We start from the raw sequence: 24,390 nt of genomic DNA on the forward strand, positions 1-24,390 counted from the left end.
CCCAGCAGGTTGAAGGAGGTGTTTTCACCACTCTGCTCTGGTGAGACTCCACCTGTACTACTGTGGATGATGTTTTATATTGCTGGCCAGGGGTTTATGTATAAATGAGGAACGGAACAGGACTGCTGAGGAACACGTCTCGAGCTGTTTCTTTTCTAGCATCAGTCTCATTACATGGCTGTGACAATGGGTAGATGCCAGCAGCTCACATGCCCGGCAGCAGACAAAGAACTTAATGTTACAATGTACTTTACAAGATTTTGACCAGTCATACAAAGCAAAAGCATACTGACAATAGATTTATCCAACCACTATAAGCACACGTACCTTTGCTTAAAAAAAATGCTTGCTTCTTTCCAATACAATACCTACTTGTATTTTAAGCCCTAAAACCCAATGCCCAGAGCTCCATTAGTAAGCTTAGAACTTCCTAATATCTTGCTAGATATACTTTTCTGTAGCTTAGGGAGTTCTTCTAGCCACGTGTTAATACACAGAGCATTGTTCCATTTGTCCTAACTTTTCTACTTCTTACATAATTTTTTTGCTGACAAATCTTACTGCTTAGCTTTAGTTGCAGTTTTGCTGTCTCTGAGGCCTGCCTTTTGCAGCTTTCCCAAAACCCTCTAATTTAAAAGATTCGTGCAATTTACAGCAACTTTGGTGAGCCAGAGAGAAGTTTGATAAGAGGATCCATGTTTACCCCAAAAGAATTTTCTACCAAGAGCGTTGACATACAAACCAAGAAAGAAGGATGAATAAGAGAAACCTGCAACTGCCTATTCCAATAAGTACTTTGCTTGTCTCTTGTGACCAATGAGTAAAGTGTAAACTTACACGCTTTGTAAGAATGTAGGAAAAGCATGCATGCTAGAATAAAAACAGGCTTTGAAGCCTTCTGGAAATGGAGAGTGTTGCTTTGCATTGTCTCCATCTCTACCACGACAAGAGTACTGCATCCAGCTCTGGTCCCTAACACATGAAGGACATGGTTCTGTTGGGTCTAGTCCAGAAAAGGGACAAAATGCTGTGAGGGCTGGAGCCCTTCTGCTTTGGAGATAGGCTGGGAGAGCTGGGGCTGTTCTGCCTGGAAGAGAGAAGACTCCAGGGAGACCTGATTGCCGCCTTTCAGTACCTTCAGTGTAAAACTGATGGGACAGAATTTTTATTAGGGCCCTTTATGACCAGAGCGAGGGGGATTGGTTTTAATCTAAAAGACGGTCGATTCAGACGAGCCAAAAAAAAACATTCTTTAAAACTGTAGGCTTTGAAACCCTGGCACAGGTTGCCCAGAGAGGTGGACATCAACCCTGCAGACATTCGAGCTCGTGCTCTGAGCAGCCTGACCTAGTTGAAGGTGTCCTTGCTCACTGCAGGGCATGGGACGAGATGGCCTTTAAATGTCCCTTCCAACCCAAGCCATTCTGTGCTCCTGTGCAGCATCAAAGCAGTGCTGGATTAGTGCTGGGCTGATTATGCTGGCACCCGTATTTTGGTAGTTGTGCCATTTAGCAAATGGCCAAGAGAGGATTGATGGGCTGGGCAGTGAAGTCTGCAAATAACACACAGTGTGCTCAAGGAGAAACTGTAGAGGAACACGGTTTCCAGTTCAGACCAATGGAAGCATTTTGCTGCCCATCCCATCTTAAGAAATAAAGGAATGTCCTGAAAATCCCTTTGTTGTGTGGGTGTCCTCTTGGCTGTATCAGTATTTGTGTTCTGTAGAACAGGTAAGTTGTTACAGCTTCTTGCCCCATTTTATCACTGGATAAAACCCAAATACTGCATTGCTCCCTGTCTACTTTCTTCCAAGTCAAGGCAAATTTTGCTCATTATTGAGTGGCACATAATCATCTGTTCACAAGCAAATTCTTGTTGCTATTCACACCATGTTGATTTGCTCTAATCAGACTTCAACTAAGGCCTACCTCTCACTAGAATTAATGTTGATGCATTGTGAGGCAAAGTGTCGAGTAATTTGTCCTGGTGTCTGGCACTGCAGAGGGGTTTTCTGTACTTGAATGACATTTGGAGACAGGTGTAGTCTACCATACTTCTGGCATCCTAGGATTGAAGAAACAGACTTTGAAACAAGATTTTATCCTTCCTTCCTCCTCCTCCTCCCAGGAATTTTGATTTCTGAGGTCTAAGCTCTTCAGCTGCCTCACAAACATTGTTTTAATTCAGAAAGGCATCCATGCAGTGAGCCACAAATAAGGACTGTGGTTGTGAATCTTGAAGTAGTACAGGTTTATATCACTAAAAATAATAATCCGTTACCCAGGTTAAGCCAAGCACTTCCCAAATAACTCCACCTAACCTCAGGGACGTTTCCAAATGGATCACCATAAAAGTTGGCAGTGGAAGTTTCAGAAAGGATCACCCCCTTGTCAAAGCTTGGAGTGGGGAGTGAGTGTGTCATCAAAATTAACAATGCAGCTTTCTGAGATCTTTATATTCCTAGAAAAAGAGAATCAGAATTGTTCATATTTGGAACATTAACTAAGACATGAATGACAGATTGTCAAAATAACTGCTTGGGGAACAAAAAAAAAAAAAAAATTTACATGTAGGTAATAAGTAAACCGTAATGCTAAGAGAAAAACCAGACCTGGCAAAAGCAAAACCAATAACGCTGTTTCATCTGTCTCAATACAAAAAAACATAATTGAATAGAATCAGAGATCCTCAAGGCCATTACTAAATACAGGAACTTCCAGGTTTTGGGAAAAAAATGAAGGAAACCGTAGTGTGCAATTCACAGAGGTAGCCTGGAATTTATTGGTGGACTTGTTGGAAAAATTTCTGAGAGCACACTGGAAAACCATAGGGACTGATCAGACAATGAGTGGGCATTTCCAGCAGTGTGAGGGATGTTTCTGGGACCAACTGCAGGGAAGAAAAGCAGCACACAGTTACAGGGACGATTTCTTTTCTGGCTGTAGAATTGATGACGGTCTGTCCCCCTGGGGCTGGGGGAGCTGTCACAGGGCAGGGAGGGCCAGGGCTGGCAGGGGCTGCTCAGGGATGGGTTTGGCCCCTGTCCCTCCAAGCAGCGACAGCCCAAGCAGCTGCGCTGGCCCCGGGCTCTCCTGCCGGCCTGCTGGGCTTTGTTGGGTGGCACAGCCTGTGCCAAGGGGCGGCAAGGTGCCTGCAGGCCCCAGCTCTGGGCAAACAGAGAACGTCCTGGCCGTATCCACCGTGCTGCCAGCTCAGCAGTGCAGCACAGCGCGGGCTCACGCTCCCCATTGCCCCCACAGAAATGCTTGGCAAGTCCAGTACAAATGCCCTGAATCCACCGAGCACCCCAGGAATTGTCTGCCCCCAGCATGTGCACAAGTCTTGCATGATAGGCACGGTGGTGACACTGTTCACTGTGCCACTTGTGCTGATGGGCTGCTATCTTGGCATTCGGAAGCTGTACGAGAGCAGATGGTCAGTAGCTGATTTTTCTCTCCACTTTTCTTGTAGCTCTGCTCATAGCACTGGTAGCCTGACTCGTAGTCATGCTGCAGTGGAGCTGTTGCCAGTCCATGGCTGTGCAAAGAACTCTGCTGAGGGTTCTGCTGCTGCCCAGTGCTTTCCTTGGCCTCTTCATTGCTGGGCCTTGTCCTGGGGGGCCGCTGGGGCTGCAGCCAGTGCTGGCTCCCCCTGAGGCTGCCTGGCCAGGAGCAGCCCCAGGGGCACAGGGCAGAGGCACAGCAAGTTCTCAACAGTATTTGGGCAACACACATCAGGACAGGACACTGCTTATTTAGTAGCTCATGTAAAGTTTCATGGTAACAGTGATGTTACCGCACAAGCAAATTTGTTCCCGTTCCGTGTTAAAAGAAATCCAACCTGATGAAGGTTTTGCTTTGGCCTTGAGATTTTGCTCTTTGTGTGAGCTCTGTTCTGGACTGATTCCCACTTAGTCTTGGAGCCGGTTTGGGGTGAAGGCTCATCCCAGCCCTGACCCTTGGCAGTTCTGGGCTGAAAGGGACCACCAAGGCTGCACTGCACATGACGGGGGTCCAGGGCTCCATTATCCAAGGACTTTGAGAAGTTTAAATAACTCTATTTTTACCACATCATTTTCTTCATGGAATTCCTGCCCTTTTTTGAAATGTAGTTTTAACAATCTTAGTTTTAAATAAACCTCCTTTTCCAGAGCTTATTCCAGTTATTTGATATAGTGAATGATGACCTAATTACTCCGCTGAAATAGAAAATAGTAAGGACAGTAATATGAAATAATATTTACATTCTTATGTCTTTCATAGACTCATGAAACTTATGTTGGTTTGATGTGACCAACAGAAGAGTTTTGCTCTGCTTTTAGTTCCAAGAAGAAGCAGCCCTGGAACTTGTTGACAGGAGTCTCTTCACAGCAGAAGCAAACTGCCAGGGTTCTTTTTTTCCAGCTCTGGGCAGGAAGATAAAAATCCATCAGCAGAAAACCCTCAAGTGAAGTGACTGATATGAATGAGGGATTTGGTCTGTTTGCTCCCTAAGCCCGGAGTTCCTCAGAGCTGCAGCTCCCTGCTCTCTTTGCAGACAGAGGCTGGCTGTGGATGACGGTCGCGTGCCTGGCCTGGTGCACACCAGGTGCACACAGGAGCTGAGGGATCATCCCTGCACACCCATCCTGGGAGAACCCAGTTCATTGATGACTCTGGCACAGTTTTATGGCACGGCAGCAAAAGAGGGCAAAAGCAAGGCTAGAATTGGCACCATTCCAGCCACTTTACATTTTGCCATGTGTAATGGAGATAGGAACTACAAATTTCCTCTTCATGCACAATTTGCTGTCTGAGAGCACTCAGGTCTCCAATCACAGGGGCTTGCAGGTGTGTGTCTGAGATTACTTTTAAAAACAAAAACAACCTTTATGTGCAACACCTGTGTATCAAAACTTGACCATACAAATCACAAGGTCATTTCTGCTGTTAAATGGATTAAAAAAAAACCCAAAAAGCAGAAAACAAAAGTAAAACTGTGACCAAATAAAACAGGCAAACAAAACAAGCACCAAGAAAAAAAAAAAAAAAAAACAGCAAAAAAAAACACCAACACAATAATCCCCACAAATGCAGAAAAAGATAAAAATCAGGTGAAGGAGGCAGAGATCCAGGAGCAACAAATAGGCAGAGGAACTACAGGAAGGACAGCTAATAAGAGACATAAGAAGTGGCTATGGTTTCAAACTAGCCAGGGGACCTGAGATACTCTTCTCACCCTTCTGAAAACAATCTGACATAAAAATGAACAGCAACATAAATGATGATGATTGTGATAAGGGGAGTCTGCATGTTTAGCTTTAATATCTCCATTGCGTGTGAGTTGTGTTTTCCTTGTTACGTCACATCATCTGGCAAGGGGTTGTTTCTGTGCAAAGAAAAATACTGCAGTGGAAAAAGAAGCCAGCTTGGAAAACACTGAAAGCACGAGCTAAGAAGAAAGTACCTTTTTTAAATATGTTGTTTGGTTGGATTGCTGTTAGTTCATGGGTTTTTTGTCTGTCTTGGAAAACAGCCCCTCAGATGTTATTGCATGCAGCAAGTCCTTTGTAAAGGGCTGTCTTTGAAATAAAACAGCCAGTTTTGTGATGCAAGACAGAAACAGCTTCCCTTGGGCTACAGCTGGAAGGCTTGGAAATGTGTTCCAGAAAGTCATGACAGGACAGAGTCTGATTAACACAATTGAATGTGATGAAGTGCAAGATGTAAGTTATCCAGTCAAATAATCAGAGAATTCAAATGCCAAGCAGTGGGAAAAGGGCCACGCATTGGAATGATAGGAAACAGACACAGAGGCATGATGGACAAATTTCTCAGCCAAACCAGACCAGAAGCACTGGGAGCACAAAGGGAGACACCCAGGATGTTATAAATAAATTCACTTTCACAGGCGGAGTTATTGATGGTTAATGATAAGTTATTATGGATTGTTAATAATATAATGAGTTGTTATATGATTAATATGGTAAATTATTGAGTTGAATGTACAGTTGTTTAAGTGTATGTATATGGCTACTAAACAGAGAAAGGGGGGTGGTAAGAAGGTGCTAGAGTAAGAATCTTCTAGAAAAGTCACATTCTGGTGTGATGACAGCAACTGGAACTACAACTGGGAAATGAGCCACCCAGTAAGATTGCTGTGTTCCAAAATGATTGGTCAGGACTGCACCATCTTACAGAGCTATCAGTGACCCAGACAAGGCCCAGTGGGCCAGAGGATCCAAAGCGCACCAACCAAGCACCCCCAGGAGAGTTTAAAAAATCTCTGTGTGTGGAGCCACTGGGCTCTTTCGAGGGTACCTCGTGTCCGCAGGAACACCTTGTTACACAGCACTGTTAGAGCTACCTCTGGCTTGTCACGCAGGCCCTCGGCTTACCCTGAGGCCTCCTCCTCTGTTGTTCTAAGTTTTAATAAACAGGCACATTTTTTTTAAAGCCATCAGCCTCCTTTTAATTTCATTTTGCCTGTTTACCACAAGGAGGCCCAGCAGCTCCTTGCTGAGGGCCCATTTCATGCAAGAACTGGCACTCCGAATATTAAATCAATTCAAAATAAAAGGGTGGGGGGAGATGGCAGTGAAGTGGCCTCACAGGTTCAACTCTGCACTCTGCTTTTTTCAGCAACATTAGCCAAGTTCCTGTGCTTGTTTTCCTGGACAATTTGTAGTCAGCAGAGCTTCAGTGCCTTTGATCAAATCAGTCTTAAGAGCAGCTCGCGGCTGTGTCAGTTATTTAGACCTGAGCAGGGACTGGGGTGCAGCCAACAAAAGAACATTAGCTGCAGGCCACCCGTACAACTTTCCCTATTAATGAGCACAAAGCCTTGATTTTTGCAAACAGAGGGATGTTGGGAGGATTTTTGCACCATCAGGCCAACGTACAAGACTCTGGATCCTCCCCATGAACAGGCAGGGCCCAAAGGTTTGCAAGAGGCTTTCTCCCAGCTTTGCAAAACCTTGGCCAAGTGTCCCTTTGCTGTGCTGAGAAGAGGGAAAAAACCCCTCAAGTTTACTCTGCTGCTGCACAGCTCATGAGGGATCCCTGCACACCTTAGGAGAGGCCATAAATACTCCTGAGTGCCTCCTGAGGGATCCCTGCACAGCTCAGCAGAGACCCCACAATATCCCTGAGTGCCTCATGAAGCCCAGGCCCAGATGATCCCACTGAAGGAGATGTGCCCTCAGCCCCGGGACGCTCAGCATGGGCTCCCCCAGCCCCTCGGGGCCCCGCCGCAGGTCACAGCAGCCCCTGCCTGGCTCCTGCCTGCCCTCACCGTGGGCATCCACGGCTGCTCCTAGCCATGGAGCTCAGCCAGGGCTGGTGTTGGCTGGGCTTTGCTGGTGGAAACACCTGGACATATCTCTGACAACTCATCACTTTATTTTAACATAAAATGTGGGCCAAGCCCTGCCCTGGAAGAGGGGTCCTGCCCACCTTCAGACATGGTAGGGGAACAAGGCCAGGGGGCTCAGGGGCAGAGGGTCTCGTTGTGGACGGGTGTGTTTTGGGAATGGCTCAAGGTGGTCCAGAAGCTGTGGCAGGGTAGATGGGGACAGATGTGAAGAGCTGGGAACACGGGTCGTGTTCTGTCTGCCTGAGTTGTTAGGCTCGTCTTCTGAAGATGCACAGCAGCAGCACCTTGGGAGAGAGCAGTGGCTGAGGCCCCAGCTGCCAGTGGCACACAGGGACCCTCCTGCACAGCAGGGCCCAGAGCTGGCAGGGCTCCCCAGCACGGCTGGAGCGGCTGGCACACCTTGGCCCAGCTGGACAGCTGCCCCTCGAGGCCCCGGCGAGCAGGGGACGGCTCTGGGCAGGCTCCCTGGCCAGGAGCGGGCCCCAGAGCGCCTCTGCCTTCCAGGGGCCATCTCGTCCCCGCTCTTTCTCCTCCCACCTTGCTGTGCCTCTGCCCTGTGCCCCTGGGGCTGCTCCTGGCCAGGCAGCCTCAGGGGGAGCCAGCACTGGCTGCAGCCCCAGCGGCCCCCCAGGACAAGGCCCAGCAATGAAGAGGCCAAGGGAAGCACTGGGCAGCAGCAGAACCCTCAGCAGAGGTCTTTGGACAGCCATGGACTGGCCACAACTCCACTGCAGCCTCACTGGGAATCTTCCCTGACTGTCAGCAGCCTTTAAAGGAAGCTCTTGGAGAAAGAGATCAGCAAAACACTCACCAATTTCTCATGCAGAAATACCAGATTCCAGCCGAGCACATCATCAGGCCAAGTGCTGCAGCAGCCACAATGGCCATCAACTTCATCAAACAAGATGTTCCCCAGCAGAAATCTCTTCTCATGCTTTTCCAGATTTTGTCAGCACGTGTTGAGGTGCCAGCTGCATCTTGGGAGCAATGGGAAGAGTGAGCCATTGCTATGCTGCACTGCTGAGCTGGCAGCATGGTGGATATGGCCAGCACATTCTCACTCTCTGTTTTCCCCAGAGCTGGGGCCTGCAGGCACCTTGCCGCCTCTTGGCACAGGACTGCTCAGTGCCCAAAGCCCTGAGCCTGCATGCCATAATTCCTCTCTGCTGTGCTCTTCTGCTCCCAGCAATACTTGTCAAAGAGGTGGATAAAGACAAGGAAAATGCCCAGAGTTTTGGAGCTGCTCCAAAACTCAACCCTTCAGTAAACAGCTGCCTCTCTGCATCTCCCCAGAGAGCAGGAAATTGCAGGCATCTCAGGCCCATGGCGCAATTTGAGCTCCTTATCAGCTGGTGCCAAATGCCTTCCTGCAGAGGCTGGGGAGAAGCTGCAGCCAGCCCAGGCTGGTAAACAGCCCTGCAGGTCCTGAGAGCAGCAGCGGGGCAGCAAGGCTGCCATGGATCCGTTCCCACTGTCCCGGGCACGGCCTGTCCAGATGTGCAGGGAAAGATCCTGGCTGCTGAGTCCAAGGGGAAGGGGGAGGGAAATGCACCCACCATGCTGTCTCTCCAGCCACGCAATTCAGGGTGCGGCTGTAGGGCACAACTGCTCTATGGCACAGGAGCAAAGTGTCAAGAGCAGGGACAAGGAATAAGGAGAGGTCTTCTGTATGATTGCTAACTGCGTTTATTGCCAGGAGAGTCAGTGACAGAAACACACAAATGCAGGCTGCGGGAGGGTTTTTAAACAGGAGAGGGTACAGAGCTTTAACCAACTGGGAGAATCCTGGGGAGGAGCACAAGGCGGGGATTACAATGTTTAAACCAATAGGGAATTAGAGGGGAGGGAAACAATTGAAACAAACCAATGGAGCCTCGAAGGATACAAAAAGGACAGGGAAGTTTCTGGAGAAAGGGGCAATTATGAGAAGGGATTGACATTCAGTGGCACGAGGAACAGGGAACATTCGGCTACAAAGGGCAGGTCTTTGGGAAGTTGGACAACCAGGGCAAAACCAACAACACAAGGGGAAAGGAACAATCCATTAAGGATAAAATATGCTATAGCAACACAAAAGTGGGAGGTTTATAGAACCGAGCATTGAAACAGAATTGCAATTGAAAACACAATAGAAACAACACCTCAAGACCTCAGTGCTCAAGAGAAGAGCTACAGACACCACCACACTGGATATATCTATATCTATATCTATATCTATATCTATATCTATATCTATATCTATATCTATATCTATATCTATATCTATATCTATATCTATATCTATATCTATATCTATATCTATATCTATATCTATATCTAATTTATATATCTATATCTGTATCAATCTAATCTATGTCTATAATCAAGTCACTTCAGCTTTAAATAAAATCTCTTCATTTATCCTTTTCCTATGAATTGTGGTTAGAAAGAAGTTTTATTTTATACAGATACATTTAGTAAAGACATTAAATAACAGATGCTTTTAAGGTGTCCAATACAGGAACTGCAGCAAATTCGTCCCTGATTTCCATTCATGAGTGCCTGCTGTCAGGGAGGGATCAGAAGTTCCTGTCTAGAGGGTGGGAGCAGATGTATGCGCCCTTTTCCAGGATCTGCTTTGCAGCTTTTTTAATGGAGCCATCCAGGTTTTCATCGGCACCTATGGTGAAAGAGATAGAAGTCAACTAAGGCACCGTAAAGAGCTGTTGTAAATCTCTTTCAAGATGTCTTTTTGAATACAAATATAAATGTAATGCCAGGAAGATACTGAACATTCTCTTCTGAAAAAGACTGATTATTACAGAGTGAGCTTCAGAGAGCCAATGTCCAACTGGTCAGTACTTCCCAAAGAGTCCAAATCCCTAATTTCCATCGGTTACTTGTCAGGAATATATACAGAAAAGATAGATTTTATATTCCTCAATAAAGAACCCTGGAAGTTTGCTTCAGCTATGAAGTGAAGAGAGTCTTCTCAACAGGTTCTGAGGCTGCTTCTTCTTTGAACTAAAAGCAGAGCAAAACTCTTCTGTTGGTCACATCAAGCCAACATAAGTTTCATGAGTCTGTGAAAGACATAGGAGTGTAAATATTATTTCATATTATTGTACTTACTGTTTTCTAATTCAGCCATGGGGTAAATAGGCCATAATTCACTTTATCAAATAACTGGAATAAGCTCTGGAAAATAAGGTTTTTTTCAAACTTTCAAGTTTTCAACTTTTTCAAACTTTCAAGTTTTAAAAAAGGGAAGGAATTCCGTAAAGAAAACGATGTAGAAAAAAAGACTGTAATTTAAACTTCTCAGAGCCCTTTGATAATCCAGCCCTAAACCCCCGTCATGTGCAGTGCAGCATTGATGGTCCCTTTGAGCCCAGAACTGCCAAGAGTCAGGGCCGGGATGAGCCTTTACCCCAAACTGGCTCCAAGACTGAGTGGGAATCAATCCAGAACAGGGCTCACACAAAGAGCAAAGCCTCAAGGCCAAAGCCAAACCTTCATCAGGTTGGATTTCTTTAAACACGGAACGGGAACAAATTTACTTGTGCGGTAAAATCACTGTTACCATGAAACTTTACATGAGCTACTAAATAAGCAGTGTCCTCTCCTGATGTGTGTTGCCCAAATACTGTTGAGAACTTGCTGTGCCTCTGCCCTGTGCCCCTGGGGCTGCTCCTGGCCAGGCAGCCTCAGGGGGAGCCAGCACTGGCTGCAGCCCCAGCGGCCCCTCAGGACAAGGCCCAGCAATGAAGAGGCCAAGGAAAGCACTGGGCAGCAGCAGAACCCTCAGCAGAGTTCTTTGCACAGCCATGGACTGGCAACAGCTCCACTGCAGCATGACTACAATTTCGGTACCAGTGCTATGAGCAGAGTTACAAGAAAACTGTGGAGAAAAATGAACTACTGACTGCTCTCGTACAGCTTCCGAATGCCAAGATAGCAGCCCATCAGCACAAGTGGCACAGTGAACAGTGTCACCACCGTGCCGATCATGCAGGACCTGTGCACATGCTGGGGGCAGACAATTCTTGGGATGCGCACTGGATCCAGGACATATATTCCTGTTTCAGTGATAACGTCTGTGCGAGCAATGGGGAGCGTGAGCCCGCGCTGTGCTGCACTGCTGAGCTGGCAGCACGGTGGATACGGCCAGGACGTTCTCTGTTTGCCCAGAGCTGGGGCCTGCAGGCACCTTGCCGCCCCTTGGCACAGGCTGTGCCACCCAACAAAGCCCAGCAGGCCGGCAGGAGAGCCCGGGGCAAGCGCAGCTGCTTGGGCCGTTGCTGCTTGGAGGGACAGGGGCCAAACCCATCCCTGAGCAGCCCCTGCCAGCCCTGACCCTCCCTGCCCTGTGACAGCTCCCCCAGCCCCAGGGGACAGAGTCAGGCCCTGTCAGGACACACTGGAGCCTTGCTCTCCCTCTCCGGCCTTTCCCCATCCTGGGCACCCCGTGCAGCCACTCCCAGGTTTCAGGATGTGGCTCCCACGGAGGGACCCCACCAGGACTGCTCAGGCTGGCTGAGCCTGGCACAGCAATCACCTTCTGTGGCACTGTCTGGCATCTCCCTCATTCGTGCATCGGGGGCTGGCATGGAGCCATTGCTTCCTCCAGAGAGTGCTGCGTTCAGCAAAGCCCTGTGGTCCATCTCTGGAGAAAGGAAAAGGGTCAACTGGATCAGGTGTAACCATTCCCCACTGGGGAGGTGGCATCCTCAGGATGCAATACTTGTCAAAGACATGGATAAGGGTCAGGAAGAGGCCAAGGCTCTTGGGGCTGCCACAGGACCCACTGTTTTACAAACAGCGCCCTGCCTGAACTGCCTGGAGGCCAGGAAATTGCCGGGGATTGCAAGCCCGTGGTGCAGTTGGGGCTCCCTGTACCAAATGCCTTCCTGCAGAGGCTGGGGAGAAGCTGCAGCCAGCCCAGGCTGGGAAACAGCCCTGCAGGCTGTGAGAGCAGCAGCGGGGCAGCGAGGCTGCCATGGATCCCTTCCCACTGTGCTGGGCAGGGACTGTCCAGATGTGCAGGGAAAGGTCCCAGCTGCTGAGTCCCAGGGGAAGGGGGAGGGAAATGCACCCACCACGGCGTCTCTCCAGATCACTCAGGATTTGTTCCAGATGTTTGGATTCCTCCAGGGACTTACTCTCTCCTGTAGGTTTGCTCTTTCTTCTCAGGGGACCTTAAGAGAAATATTTCCATTTTCCAGGAATGGATTGCACAAAACCAGAGCTCAGCCTGTGGGGTGAGCAAGGACACATTACTCACCCCTGCAATGGGAGCTGGACTTGTGTGCAGCATCCAGCCGTGGAGTAGGGAAAGTCCTCCCTGCAGCCCCACCTGTAATGACCAGGAGCACAAAGCAGGGAGAAATTGATAGATTTTAATTAAGACTGAAAGTAGCTGGATTGGGCTTTGTTGGCTTTTTTTTTTTTTGATCACATAGAGTTGATCAGCAACTAATGCTACTTGACCTTTGCCAAATACTGAGGACAAGGAAACAATATCTGGAAAGTAGATTTTAATACCTAGCTATGCATTCACTTTTCAAACTACTCACTATTATGTTATTGCACAAGTTTCTGTATACCTGTAATGTCATCACTATGGTCTGTACTTAGGAGTCAAGAAGTTTGCTGAAAAAGATTTCCAATGAAGTTGTGTTCAGAAGAAGAGGGCAGGGAGCAGCTGGGGGTGTTCTGGGGCTCTCCTCTTTGTAGTTTTCATTCTTCCTGGGACCTCAGACTGGTGACTTCATGGCTGCTGCTGATTTCCTTTCCCTTTTTTAGATGCAAATGGTGAAAGTGTCTTTGACCTGCCTTGCTGGACATTGTGAAGAGAACAGTCATCTACTGCAAGTGGAAGTGTCACAGGTGGAGCAGGGTTCTGTGAGTGCTGAGTATCAAATCAGACCTGGTCAGACCTGGTCAGAGCTGCCAGAACAATCGGTTCATGCTGCCCTTCCCTGCTCTGCCTGTTCCACGCTATTTCATGACAGAGTAATGGAACTGCTGTTGTGTCACTCGAGCCAGGATAGCAGAACCAGCAGAAGCCAGCCCCAGAATTAATGGGGCTCTGCAGAGGAGCCCCAGACTATTAATCAGTCTGCCTGCAGAACTGGCTCCAACTCTGAACTCTTGTGACCACACTCTGAAGAAAACATCCTTCCAATATTTCTTATAGGCACTTCTGACGGAGACACTGCATCTGCTTGTGCAGGTAAGAATCCAAAAGTTGTTACTTCAGGAAAAACCCTGTGGTGGTGCACATCCAGCAAATGCTATCAGCACATCCTGACTGCATATGCAGTAGAAGAAGCAGCAGCATTGTACACGTGGGTTTGTTTAGCTGAGCTCCCCTACACTTTAAATAGAGTGCTATCCATAACTATAGTTAATGGCACACCGGTGCCATACCTTGCTCCTTAAAGCCTCCCTGTAACTCAACTTTATAAAAAAAAGTTAATGCCAAGGCTGAATGAACAACTGCGGTCTCGGTCCAGCAGTGGAGGGGTGACAAACACTGACTGTGAAAAACTGCATTGCCTTGTTTGTTCATCAAGAGTGTGAAATTAGGGTAGAGGAAAAGGGTGGGGGTCAGGGTATAGAACTTGCAGGATTAGGCAAGGCTAGGTAACTGCAAGCAAATACTGTAAAACAATGTGATAACTATATATGGAAACAAAAAAAAAAGATCTTGCAGGACTGGCTGGAACTGATAACCTCAAGTGGAGGAGACCCATCACCCCTCTTGTGAAATCAACTGTTGCCAGCACAACTCAGAGAAGATACGAAACAGAAAAGTATAAAAAGGGACTGAAGAGAAGGAAGGGTGTCAGCCCTTGGCGGAGCGGAGACTCCCCAGCTGCACCCAGCACTGTTTGCTTGCTATTGCTTGCTGTAATTAATAAAATTATTAATTTAACTTAAAAGGCTGAATCAAATTATTCGTCTCAATTTATAACAAATTTGGTGCCGTGACTCGGATCGGAACACCTGGAGAGGGGGCCTCGCTAAGGAGGCGCCCCACTGCCTTTGCTTTAACAGTGGCCTTACGGGGACACTCCTCCCCGGACTCCGACCGATGAACCTAAAATCCGATAGCAAGCAAAGAACTGCCGGCGACCCCCTTAATCTTTGTGCACGAAGCCCTGGGCAAAGACACCGGATGGTGTAAGTATTTTCCGAAGGACCTGGTGTCCGGAGGAGGCCTGTTCTGGGAGAACAGGACCGCCTGGTCGGGGGTCGGGAATCCTGCAGTGTGACGAGTGTGGTGTATGAGAGGGGGGCCGGCAGCTCGGACTCCCCAGGCAAGTGCGGACCTCATAGTAGTGCGGTTCCCATATCCGGCGACGGACTGGGCCACGAATTGAGGGAAGCAAGTGTGTGTGTGTTAGAAGGCACTCCAGAAGATGGGTCAGAGGAAAAGCAAGCCTGCTGAACCCATGGGTGGGGGAATCCCTGTAAAACTTCCCCATATTTCAGAGAATAGTCCATTAGGCTCAATGATTAAATACTGGAATGCCTTTCCTTCTACGAAGGGAAAAGATAAAGAAAAAATGGCTCATTACTGCATGGAAGTTTGGGGGGGGAAACAATTAAGAGGGGATCAGTTATACTGGCCGATATTTGGGTCTTTTGAGGATTGGATCTGTCAGGCCTTAAATATTTACATTAATTCAAAAGAACCCCTTAATTTAGAAAAAAGTAAATATGCAGTCCTCTAGATAAGAGGATAGACAAGGACAAAATTATTTGCTCTCAATATCGAGAGGAAGAAAAAGAGGCCAAAAGAAATTGAATTACCCCCAGGTATCCCCCCTCCCTATATACCGCCACCACCACCCTCTCTTCCATTGCCACCTCCACCGCCACAACCTTTATACCCCCCGCCCCCGGATCCTTTGCTAGTAGACCACCCGGGTCCCTCGGCACCCACCCAAGAATTATCGGATGATGAGGGTCCAGAAGGTGAAAGGTTGGAGGAAAGTATCCCTGAGGGTTCTCGGCGAGTAACCCGAAGCCAGACCCGACAAAAGGGAAAGCAAGAATTGGCTATATTTCCCCTTAGGGAGCATGGAATGGGAATGGTGCCTAACCCAAATGCAGCGCAACCAGGACAGCCTGCCCAGATTCTAGGAATAGGGTACATATCCGTCCCATTAAACTCGGGGAATGCTAGGGAATTTAAAAAGGAACTTGGAAATTTGTTAGAAGATCCTTTAGGGGTGGTGGAGCGGTTGGATCATTTTTTGGGACCTAATATTTATACTTGGGAGGAGATGCAATCCATGTTAGGGATTTTGTTTTCTGCAGAAGAAAGGAGAATGATTAGGGAAACGGGCATGAGAATCTGGGATGATGAACATCAGCAGGGACCATTAGCAGATACTAAATGGCCCCTACAGAATCCCCAGTGGAATAATCAAGACCCGTTACACCATACCCATATGGGCGATTTGCGAAATATAATAATACAGGGAATAAGGAAGGCTGTCCCTCATGGACAGAATGTACAAAAGGCATTCAAGGAACAACAGAAAAAGGATGAAGATCAACTGAGTTGTTGGAGAGGCTGAGAAAAGCCTTTCAGTTATATTCAGGAGTGGACCCTAACACTCCTGAAGGGGAGACACTGTTGAAAGTTCATTTTGTGGTAAACTCGTGGATGGATATTAGAAAGAAGTTGGAAAAGTTAGAAGGGAGGCAAGCGAGGGGGCTGGATGAGTTACTGCGGGAGGCTCAGAAGGTTTATGTTAGGAGGGAGGATGAGAACTACAAGAAGCAGTCTAAGATTATGTTAGCAGCTGTAAGGGAAGGACAGAGGCAATCTCCCCAAAGAAGGGGTGGTGGCCACCCAGGAGGTTTGAGGGGAGCTGGTCGGCAGGTGAATGAAGGAAGACAAGGTAGAGGAGATAGGATTGTTTGCTTTTACTGGGGGAAAAAGGGACATATGAAGCGGGAATGCCGACAAAGGATGGCTGATGAAGAGCAGTTTAAGGAAGATTAGGGGTGTCAGGGGCTCTATCTGCTGGGGACAAGAGAAAGAACAGAGCCCCTGGTAAAATTAAAAATAGGTCCCCAGAAGCAAGAATATGAGTTCCTTGTGGACTCAGGGGCGGAAAGACCGAGTGTCCGGACCCTTCTCCAAGGGTGTAAGATTTCATCTGAAATAATACAAGTGATTAGAGCCAAAGGGAAACCCTTTGGAGTACCTGTAATCAAGGATGTCCTTTTAGAAAGTAACTCCAAATTAGTAATTGAGTAATTTTTATTAGTTCCAAAAGCAGATTATAATTTACTGAGAAGAGATTTGATAGTTAAATTTGGGATAGGGATAGAGATTAGCAAGGGAGAACTAACAGTAAAATTGTGTCCTCTCCAGGCTGAGGATGAGAAAAAGATTAATTCAGAGGTTTGGTACTCCCCTAATAGTACAGGAAAATTAAACATTGAACCCTTTGAAGTAACTATTAGGAACCCGGAGATACCTGTCAGAATTAAGCAATATCCTATACCTAAGGAGGGGAGGCAAGGACTGAAACCAAAAAAAAAAAAAATTTAGATGGACAGTCCTTCCCCAGAGATTTACAAAATCCCCAAATCTGTTTGGATAAGTTTTAGAACAAATACTGGCAAGTTATTCTTTAGGGGAAGGGACAGTGTTATTACAATATGTGGATGATTTATTAATTGCAAAAAAAAAAACCCAAACGAACAAACAAACAAAAAAACCCCAACACATACAACAAAACAAAACAAAACAAAAAAAAAACCAAAACAGTAGCATATCTCTCCAAACTCCTTGATCCCATTAGCCAGCCACTGCTCTTCTGATAGAGGAAGCTGGGAAGATAACCTTTGGAAGTGAGCTAAAAGTCTTATCTCCCCATAACATTCATGGAGTTTTGCAACAGAAGGCCGACAAATAGATAACGGATGCCAGATTCCTAACGTATGAAGGCATCCTAGTCTCCTCTCCTAAGTTAAGAAACCACGGGCCTGAAAAACCCGGCCCAGTGGTTTTTTATATAAAGAACCAATTACAGAACTAACACATGTTTACCTCCAACAGATAAAGGAACAAACAAAAATAAAGCCAGATCATGAGGAAGAAAAACTAAAAGAAGAAGCTCAATTATATGTAGACAAGTTCTCTCGAGTTCTGAAAAAAAAAAAAAATTAAAAAAAAAAAATCGGGTATGCTATAATAGATGAGAAAACATTTAAGACAGTAGAATCTGGTCCCCTTAGCCCCAGCTGGTCAGCCCAAGCATGCAAATTATATGCTGTGCTTAAAGCTCTACATTTATTGAAAGGAAAAAGTGGGACTATTTTTACTAATTCTAAATATGCCTATGAAGTAGTTCCTACTTTTAGTAAAATCTGAGAAGAAAGAAAACCACAAGAACTGTGATACGGATGGCCGAGAAAGAGTGGACGCATGCCAGTCGAGTTAAAAGTCCAGCCACCATGGATGACCAGTGGAAAGTAGACAGCCAGCCTAGGAATTTGAAGGTTACCATTAAGAAAAATCTAGGAACTCTGTGTGCATCATTTAAGTCGGTTGCAAAGGAGAACAAAAAGGGATATAATTACCTACTTATTAGTAATTTTTTAGTAGTTTATAATAAGGTAGATTATACTTATTATCCTTTTGTGTGTGTTAGTAATTATTTTAATGATTATTTGATAGTTTGTAATAAGGTAGATTGTGATTGTTGTCCTTTCAGGTGCTTTGCATGTAAAATTTGCCAAGAACGGTGGCAGGTCCATTGCCAAGGGGGGAGGCCGCCAACTGGGGTCTGAACAGAAATTGTGTTAAAATCAAGAAAATTGAAAAATCAGTAGATTTGTTTCGAGTCTGAGGACTGGTAAAAAATATACACCAAAGGAGTGCATCAGGAAACTTTTGTTTCCATACTAACGAACCCACTCCATTTGTTGCCCAAATTCTAAAAAGGTGTTGTCAGAGGGAACTAAAGGGGGTCCCGTGCGACCCACCCCCGGTCAAAGATAAAAATTGGGAACAGTATGAAGTTAGGCGGGAGCAGGGGAAAGGACGCCCAGGCGAGTACCGCTGCTGCCGAGGAGATAATTCACCTCGCGGCTTGAAGCACCGGAGACGGCGAGCGAGGCAGAGGGGAAAAAGCCAGGTCCCCCCCAAATAGAATAATGCTGAAATGCTCCAACTATTGCCAACCGAGTACTAGGCTCCCCCAGACGACCGGTCTGATTGCCTCTGAAACACCAGAAAGGCAACAAACCCAAGAGGGGAAAACAAGATATTATGCAATAAAAACAAGGTCATAACCCCACCCTTATTGGAAAATAATATGTTAGTGCTTTGTACTGTATACCAAAGAGAGGGTTCCCCAGCTTTGCACCAACCCTTTAAGTAGACAATAACTGGAGTACATAGTAGAGTAATTCAGAGTCAGATAACATCCAGACCCCCTAGATTTACCCCACGGTTATGCAAACTAGCCCCTGTAGAGCCCTGTTTTAATAACATAGGATTTTATATGCGTCCAGCATCAAACCCAGGGAAAGGGTATTGCAATTACCCTAGGGAATATTTCTGTAGGTACTGAGAGTGTAAAACAATAGCCTCAGATTGGCAAACAGCAGGAGATAAAATTGGAATAGCAAAAAGAAAATTGAAGGCAGCACACCTGATGCTGATCAAAGCCAAATATGAAACTCTCCCTAGAAATCCTGAAGTAGGAGAGACTTTAATTCTAACCCACCAAGAAATAAAACGATTTGATGAACAAAATGGTAGAAGAAAAAAAAACGGGGGAATGTGAAAAACTGCATTGCCTTGTTTGTTCATCAAGAGTGTGAAATTAGGGTAGAGGAAAAGGGTGGGGGTCGGGGCATGGAACTTGCAAGATTAGGCAAGGCTAGGTAACCGCAAGCAAATACTGTAAAACAATGTGATAACTATGTATGGAAAAAAAAAGAAAGATCTTGCAGGACTGGCTGGAACTGGCTGGATAACCGCAGCAGAGGAGACCCATCACCCCTCTTGTGAAATCAACTGTTGCCAGCACAACGCAGAGAAGATACGAAAAAGGAAAGTATAAAAAGGGACTGAAGAGAAGGAAGGGTGTCACCCCATGGCAGAGCGCAGACTCCCCAGCTGCACCCAGCGCTGTTTGCTTGCTATCGCTTGCTGTAATTAATAAAATTATTAATTGATCTTAAAAGGCTGAATAAAATGATTCGCCTCAATTTATAGCACTGACTTTCCGAGAGCAGCATCTCTCCTGCAGCACTCGGGCCCGGCCGAGCCGCCCCCGGGAGGCCGGTGCAGAAGCCGGCCCGGACTCACCTGCAGCGCCAGGCACCGCGCCCCGCTGCTCTGCAGGGCGGCGCGCATGTGCTCCAGCAGCTCCCGCAGGTGCCGTTCTCCTCCCGCAGCCTGGCCATGCGCTCCTCGGCCGCTCCAGCGCCACCATCTCCTCGCAGCGCTCTCGGCAGCGGGGCCCCGGCGGCCGCCGCTCGGCGCTGCCCGCGGCCCCGCGGCCGGCGGGGTCGGCGCGGCGGCGGCGGCGGCGGCGGGGGCTGCGCAGGCAGATCTGGGTCTCGATGTGCTCGCTCTCCCGGCCCGGCGGCAGCCGCGGCCCCGCGCGGGTGCTGAAGTGGCCGCAGAGCCGCGCGTGGAACTGGCGGAAGGTGAGCTCGGCCGAGAGCCCGTCCTACAGCCCCGCGCACTCCTCGGGCTCCGCCGCCTCCTCCAGCCCCAGCACCCGGCACAGCGTGCGGCAGTCCTCGCCGGGGATGCGGCCCGCCCCGGCGCGGCCCAGGCGCTGCAAGATCTCCTGCAGGTAGCGGTCCAGGCCGGTGGCCAGCACGGCGATCTCGTTCTCCACGCCGCGCTCCAGCCCGTAGTGGGAGGCGAGGGCGCTGACCAGCCACTGCGTGCGCCGGGCCGGCCGCCCGTAGGGGTCCCAGCCCTCCGGCGGCTCCATCGCGCCCGCCCGGCCCGCGGCGCTGCCCGAGCATCCCGAGCGCCCGCCCGGCCGAGCGCTCGGCCCCGGCCCGCGGCGGGGCGGGACGGGCAGGGCGGGGCCGCCGCCGCTCCAGCGCCGCTCGCTGAGCAGCGTCCGCCTTTGTCCGGCACCAAAAGGGATTCCGGCAAAGCGGCCCGGTGCCGCCCTGCTCCGTCTGGCTGCCGAGCCTGCGCCCCAGGTGCGTCTCTCATTTCTTAACTCCTTTCTCCCCTCTGCTTTGTCTTGAACGCGAGCAAGACAGCAGCATCGCACAATCCACTTGGGCAAGTAAGGCTCGTGAACGAGTGAGTGCTTCCGCTAAATTAAAAACCCAATGTGTTTGAAAGCCGACCTTCTGTTCGCTCAGACCTGCTCACCTCTGTCGAGGAGCTGACTTTATGTGTTGCTGTGTGGCTTTTCAGGGGTCTGGCATAGAGATGAGTAAGCGTTAAACTCGCTCAAAGAAGCTGCCCAAAGCAGTGACTTTAGTCTCTCTTTGGCTGGCGAGTAGGACCGGCCTTGTTGAACGCAGTCAGCAGCACAAGCAGGGATCCTCCACCAGCACGGACATGCCACAAACCAGGACGGGCACCAGAGGGGACTGTGGCACCAGAGGGGACCGTGTCACCAGAGGGAACCATGGCACCAGCCGTGTCCCGCTACCATGAGCAGGGTGGCAAAGCCAGGTGCTGCTAACAGGCTGCATTAACAGGCCAGACAAGGCATCATGAGGAACCAGGTTTGAGTACCATCCAAGGAGTCCTGTCAAGAGCAAATAGTTTGAATATTCTCTCTAGGACAAAAAAAGAGCAAACCAAACCAGCTGATATGTGAGGAAAGTGAATTCAAGCTCATTTAAAGCGCTGCTCAATTCAGGGCTGGGTTTCTTTTGAGTGAACTGATGCTAATAAATATTTTCTTTCCTATGGTGGGGTTTCTCTGCAAACAGGCTTTGATGAGAAATTTCTGGCCCCATTTGGTTTTGCTCTTTTAAGATAAATCGAAAACCTGAGTAGCTTTGTTGAGGAATGAAGAATATTTTATAGCTCAGTTTATTCTCAGGAAGAGCCTTACATTTTAGCACAGGAGGAAGGTAAGGCAAATGTTTAAAAGCTTTCCCCTCCTGGAGTGCCACATTCTCAGAGGAGTCTGTGAGGAGAAGTTCCCTCAACCAAGGCTAGGGATCGTTGCCTCCTCTGCAGGCTCATTATTCTGGGAGTTCCACAAGCCTCAGCTGCCACTCTAGTTTCCTCTGAATATTTCTTGTTGTGCAGTACACAGGGAGAATATTTTGTGCTAGGTTCCCCTCGGCTTTGAGAGAAGTCTCAGTAATTGTGGTGATTTTTATGTCCAGATTAACTTTTTATGAATAGTAAGGAAAAAGGAAGAAGTATTATGGAAAATTAATTGCTCAAAATGTGAGTGGCCCAACCACACTAAAAACAAAGTCTAAACTGAATAATATTTTTTTATTTTTTTCGCCTGATAGGTGGGGTAAAACATGCAATGCTAATAAAGCCTTTAAGAGATGCAGCCAGCAGCCAACTGTATGAAAATCTAAGTGGTAAAGGATGAAACAGAACAGGGAAGAATCTTCAGCCCTTCCTGTTGAAGGTAGAACAGTATGAAAAGTGACTGTGGCTGTTGTGCATAGGTAAGGGTGTTATTTGTAAAGGAGAGCAGGTGCCCCAAGCTGTTGGTGGCCCGTGCCCTGCCATGGCTGGCCCACTTCCAGTCCTAGATGGACCAGGGCGGGGGGCTCGGGAGGGGAGGAGGTGGGGGGATCTCGGGAAGCTTCTGCATCACAACCGGTCTGGGGGGCCGTGGGGGAGGCACGGAGCGCTGGGGCTCTGCTTTCTTGGGCAGCTGCTGCTGCTGAGGCGATGTCTGAGAGCTGCCAGACCCGAGGCTCTCTGGGCTCCCTGGGGGCGAGGGGGAGTCACGCCTTCTCGGCCGGGATGCTGGAGCTGCGGCAGCGCTGCTGTGGAGAGAGCAGTGGCTGAGGCCCCAGCTGCCAGTGGCACACAGGGACCCTCCTGCACAGCAGGGCCCAGAGCTGGCAAGGCTCCCCAGCACGGCTGGAGCGGCTGGCACACCTTGGCCCAGCTGGACAGCTGCCCCTCGAGGCCCCGGCGAGCAGGGGACGGCTCTGGGCAGGCTCCCTGGCCAGGAGCGGGCCCCAGAGCGCCTCTGCCTTTCAGGGGCCATCTCGTCCCCGCTCTTTCTCCTCCCCACCTTGCTGTGCCTCTGCCCTGTGCCCCTGGGGCTGCTCCTGGCCAGGCAGCCTCAGGGGGAGCCAGCACTGGCTGCAGCCCCAGCGGCCCCCCAGGACAAGGCCCAGCAATGAAGAGGCCAAGGAAAGCACTGGGCAGCAGCAGAACCCTCAGCAGAGGTCTTTGCACAGCCATGGACTGGCCACAACTCCACTGCAGCATGACTGGGAATCTTCCCTATCAGCAGCCTTTGAAGATACTGGAGGGTACAAATCCGCAGCAACTTACGGTTTCTGTTCCTTCCACCAGCGGAACCCGACATAGCACAGGACCACAGAAAGTGGCACAGTGAACAGTGTCACCACCGTGCCTATCATGCAGGACCTGCGCACATCCGGGGGGCAGAAAACTCTTGGCGTGCTCGGTGGATTCAGAGCATCTGTACTGGACTTGCCAAGCATTTCTGTGGGAGCAATGGGGAGCGTGAGCCCGCGCTGTGCTGCACTGCTGAGCTGGCAGCACGGTGGATACGGCCAGGACGTTCTCTGTTTGCCCAGAGCTGGGGCCTGCAGGCACCTTGCTGCCCCTTGGCACAGGCTGTGCCACCCAACAAAGCCCTGCAGGCTGGCAGGAGAGCCCGGGGCCAGCGCAGCTGCTTGGGCCGTCGCTGCTTGGAGGGACAGGGGCCAAACCCATCTCTGAGCAGCCCCTGCCAGCCCTGGCCCTCCCTGCCCTGAGACAGCTCCCCCAGCCCCAGGGGACAGAGTCAGGCCCTGTCAGGACACACTGGAGCAATTACCTCCTGTGCCAGTGCCTGGAACTGCCTGCCCTCCTGCAGTAAAGGCTGGCACTAGGCCACTGCTTCTTTCTGGAACAGCCACCATCTGTACAGACTTTTGCTTCATGGCTTGAGAAAGAAAAGGCACAGCTGGATGAGATGGGACTGTTCCCCAACTGGGAGGTGCCATCTTCATGACTCAGTACTGGTCAAAGTCATGGAGAATGATCAGGAAATCAGATGAACTTTTGGGATTAGAATGAACCTTCCCTTCTCCAAAACACCACCCCTCCTGATCTGCCTGGAGACCAGGAAATTGCAGGGGATGTCAGGGTGTGCATGGGCCATGGTGCAGTATGGGCTCCCTGTCAGCTGGTGCCAAATGCCTTCCTGCAGAGGCTGGGGAGAAGCTGCAGCCAGCCCAGGCTGGGAAACAGCCCTGCAGGCCATGAGAGCAGCAGCAGGGCAGCGAGGCTGCCATGGATCCCTTCCCACTGTGCCAGGCACAGCCTGTCCAGATGTGCAGGGAACACCCCTGGCTGCTGAGTCCCAGGGGAAGGGGGAGGGAAATGCACCCACCACGCTGTCTCTCCAGATCACTCAGCATTTGGTCCAGATGTTTGGCAGCCTCCAGGGATTTCCTGTCTCCTCTGCCTTGGTTCTTCTCTCTAGCAGGACCTTAACAGAAAGGTGTGGCACGTCTCCCTCAGGTTGGAGTGGCAGTGAGTGGCCCTATGTGATTGGTGCCCTCCAAGGCATTCCCTCAGCTCTGCCTTCCACTCAGGAGCAGGGGCAGGGGGACCACGAGCCTGCGGTGGCCCCGCACTGGGAAGGAAGGAGCTCCTTGCGGGGCAGTCAGGGGAGAAAGGACTCCCTGGAGCTGCCAGCAGCTCTAAACCCAGCACCAGCCGAGGCCAGGGCTTGGCAGCAGCAGCAGGAGCAGCTCAGGCTCCCAGAGGCCAGCAAAGGAGCTGTGAAAGGCTCAGCCCCGGGGCACAGCCCTGGGCCCGGCCCCTTCCCTCTCTGCTCTTCTCTGGAGCTGCACAGAGCACAC

At 49.3% G+C, this 24,390-nt stretch overlaps 1 protein-coding gene across 1 annotated transcript in view; it reads right to left on the reverse strand.

The window, feature by feature from the left end:
• LOC146764626 (serine/threonine-protein kinase pim-1-like) overlaps positions 1-7,443 on the reverse strand; it is a 29,647-nt gene extending 22,204 nt beyond the window's left edge. Inside the window, exon 1 of the mRNA XM_085564070.1 lies at positions 7,434-7,443. Coding sequence (XP_085420196.1) covers positions 7,434-7,443 — 10 coding nt within the window. The remainder of the gene's footprint in view (positions 1-7,433) is intronic.
• Positions 7,444-24,390: the final 16,947 nt, after the last annotated feature.

Source organism: Lonchura striata, chromosome 32, assembly GCF_050655825.1.
Source record: "Lonchura striata isolate lonStrDom1 chromosome 32, ASM5065582v1, whole genome shotgun sequence".
Classification (NCBI taxonomy): Eukaryota; Metazoa; Chordata; class Aves; order Passeriformes; family Estrildidae; genus Lonchura; species Lonchura striata.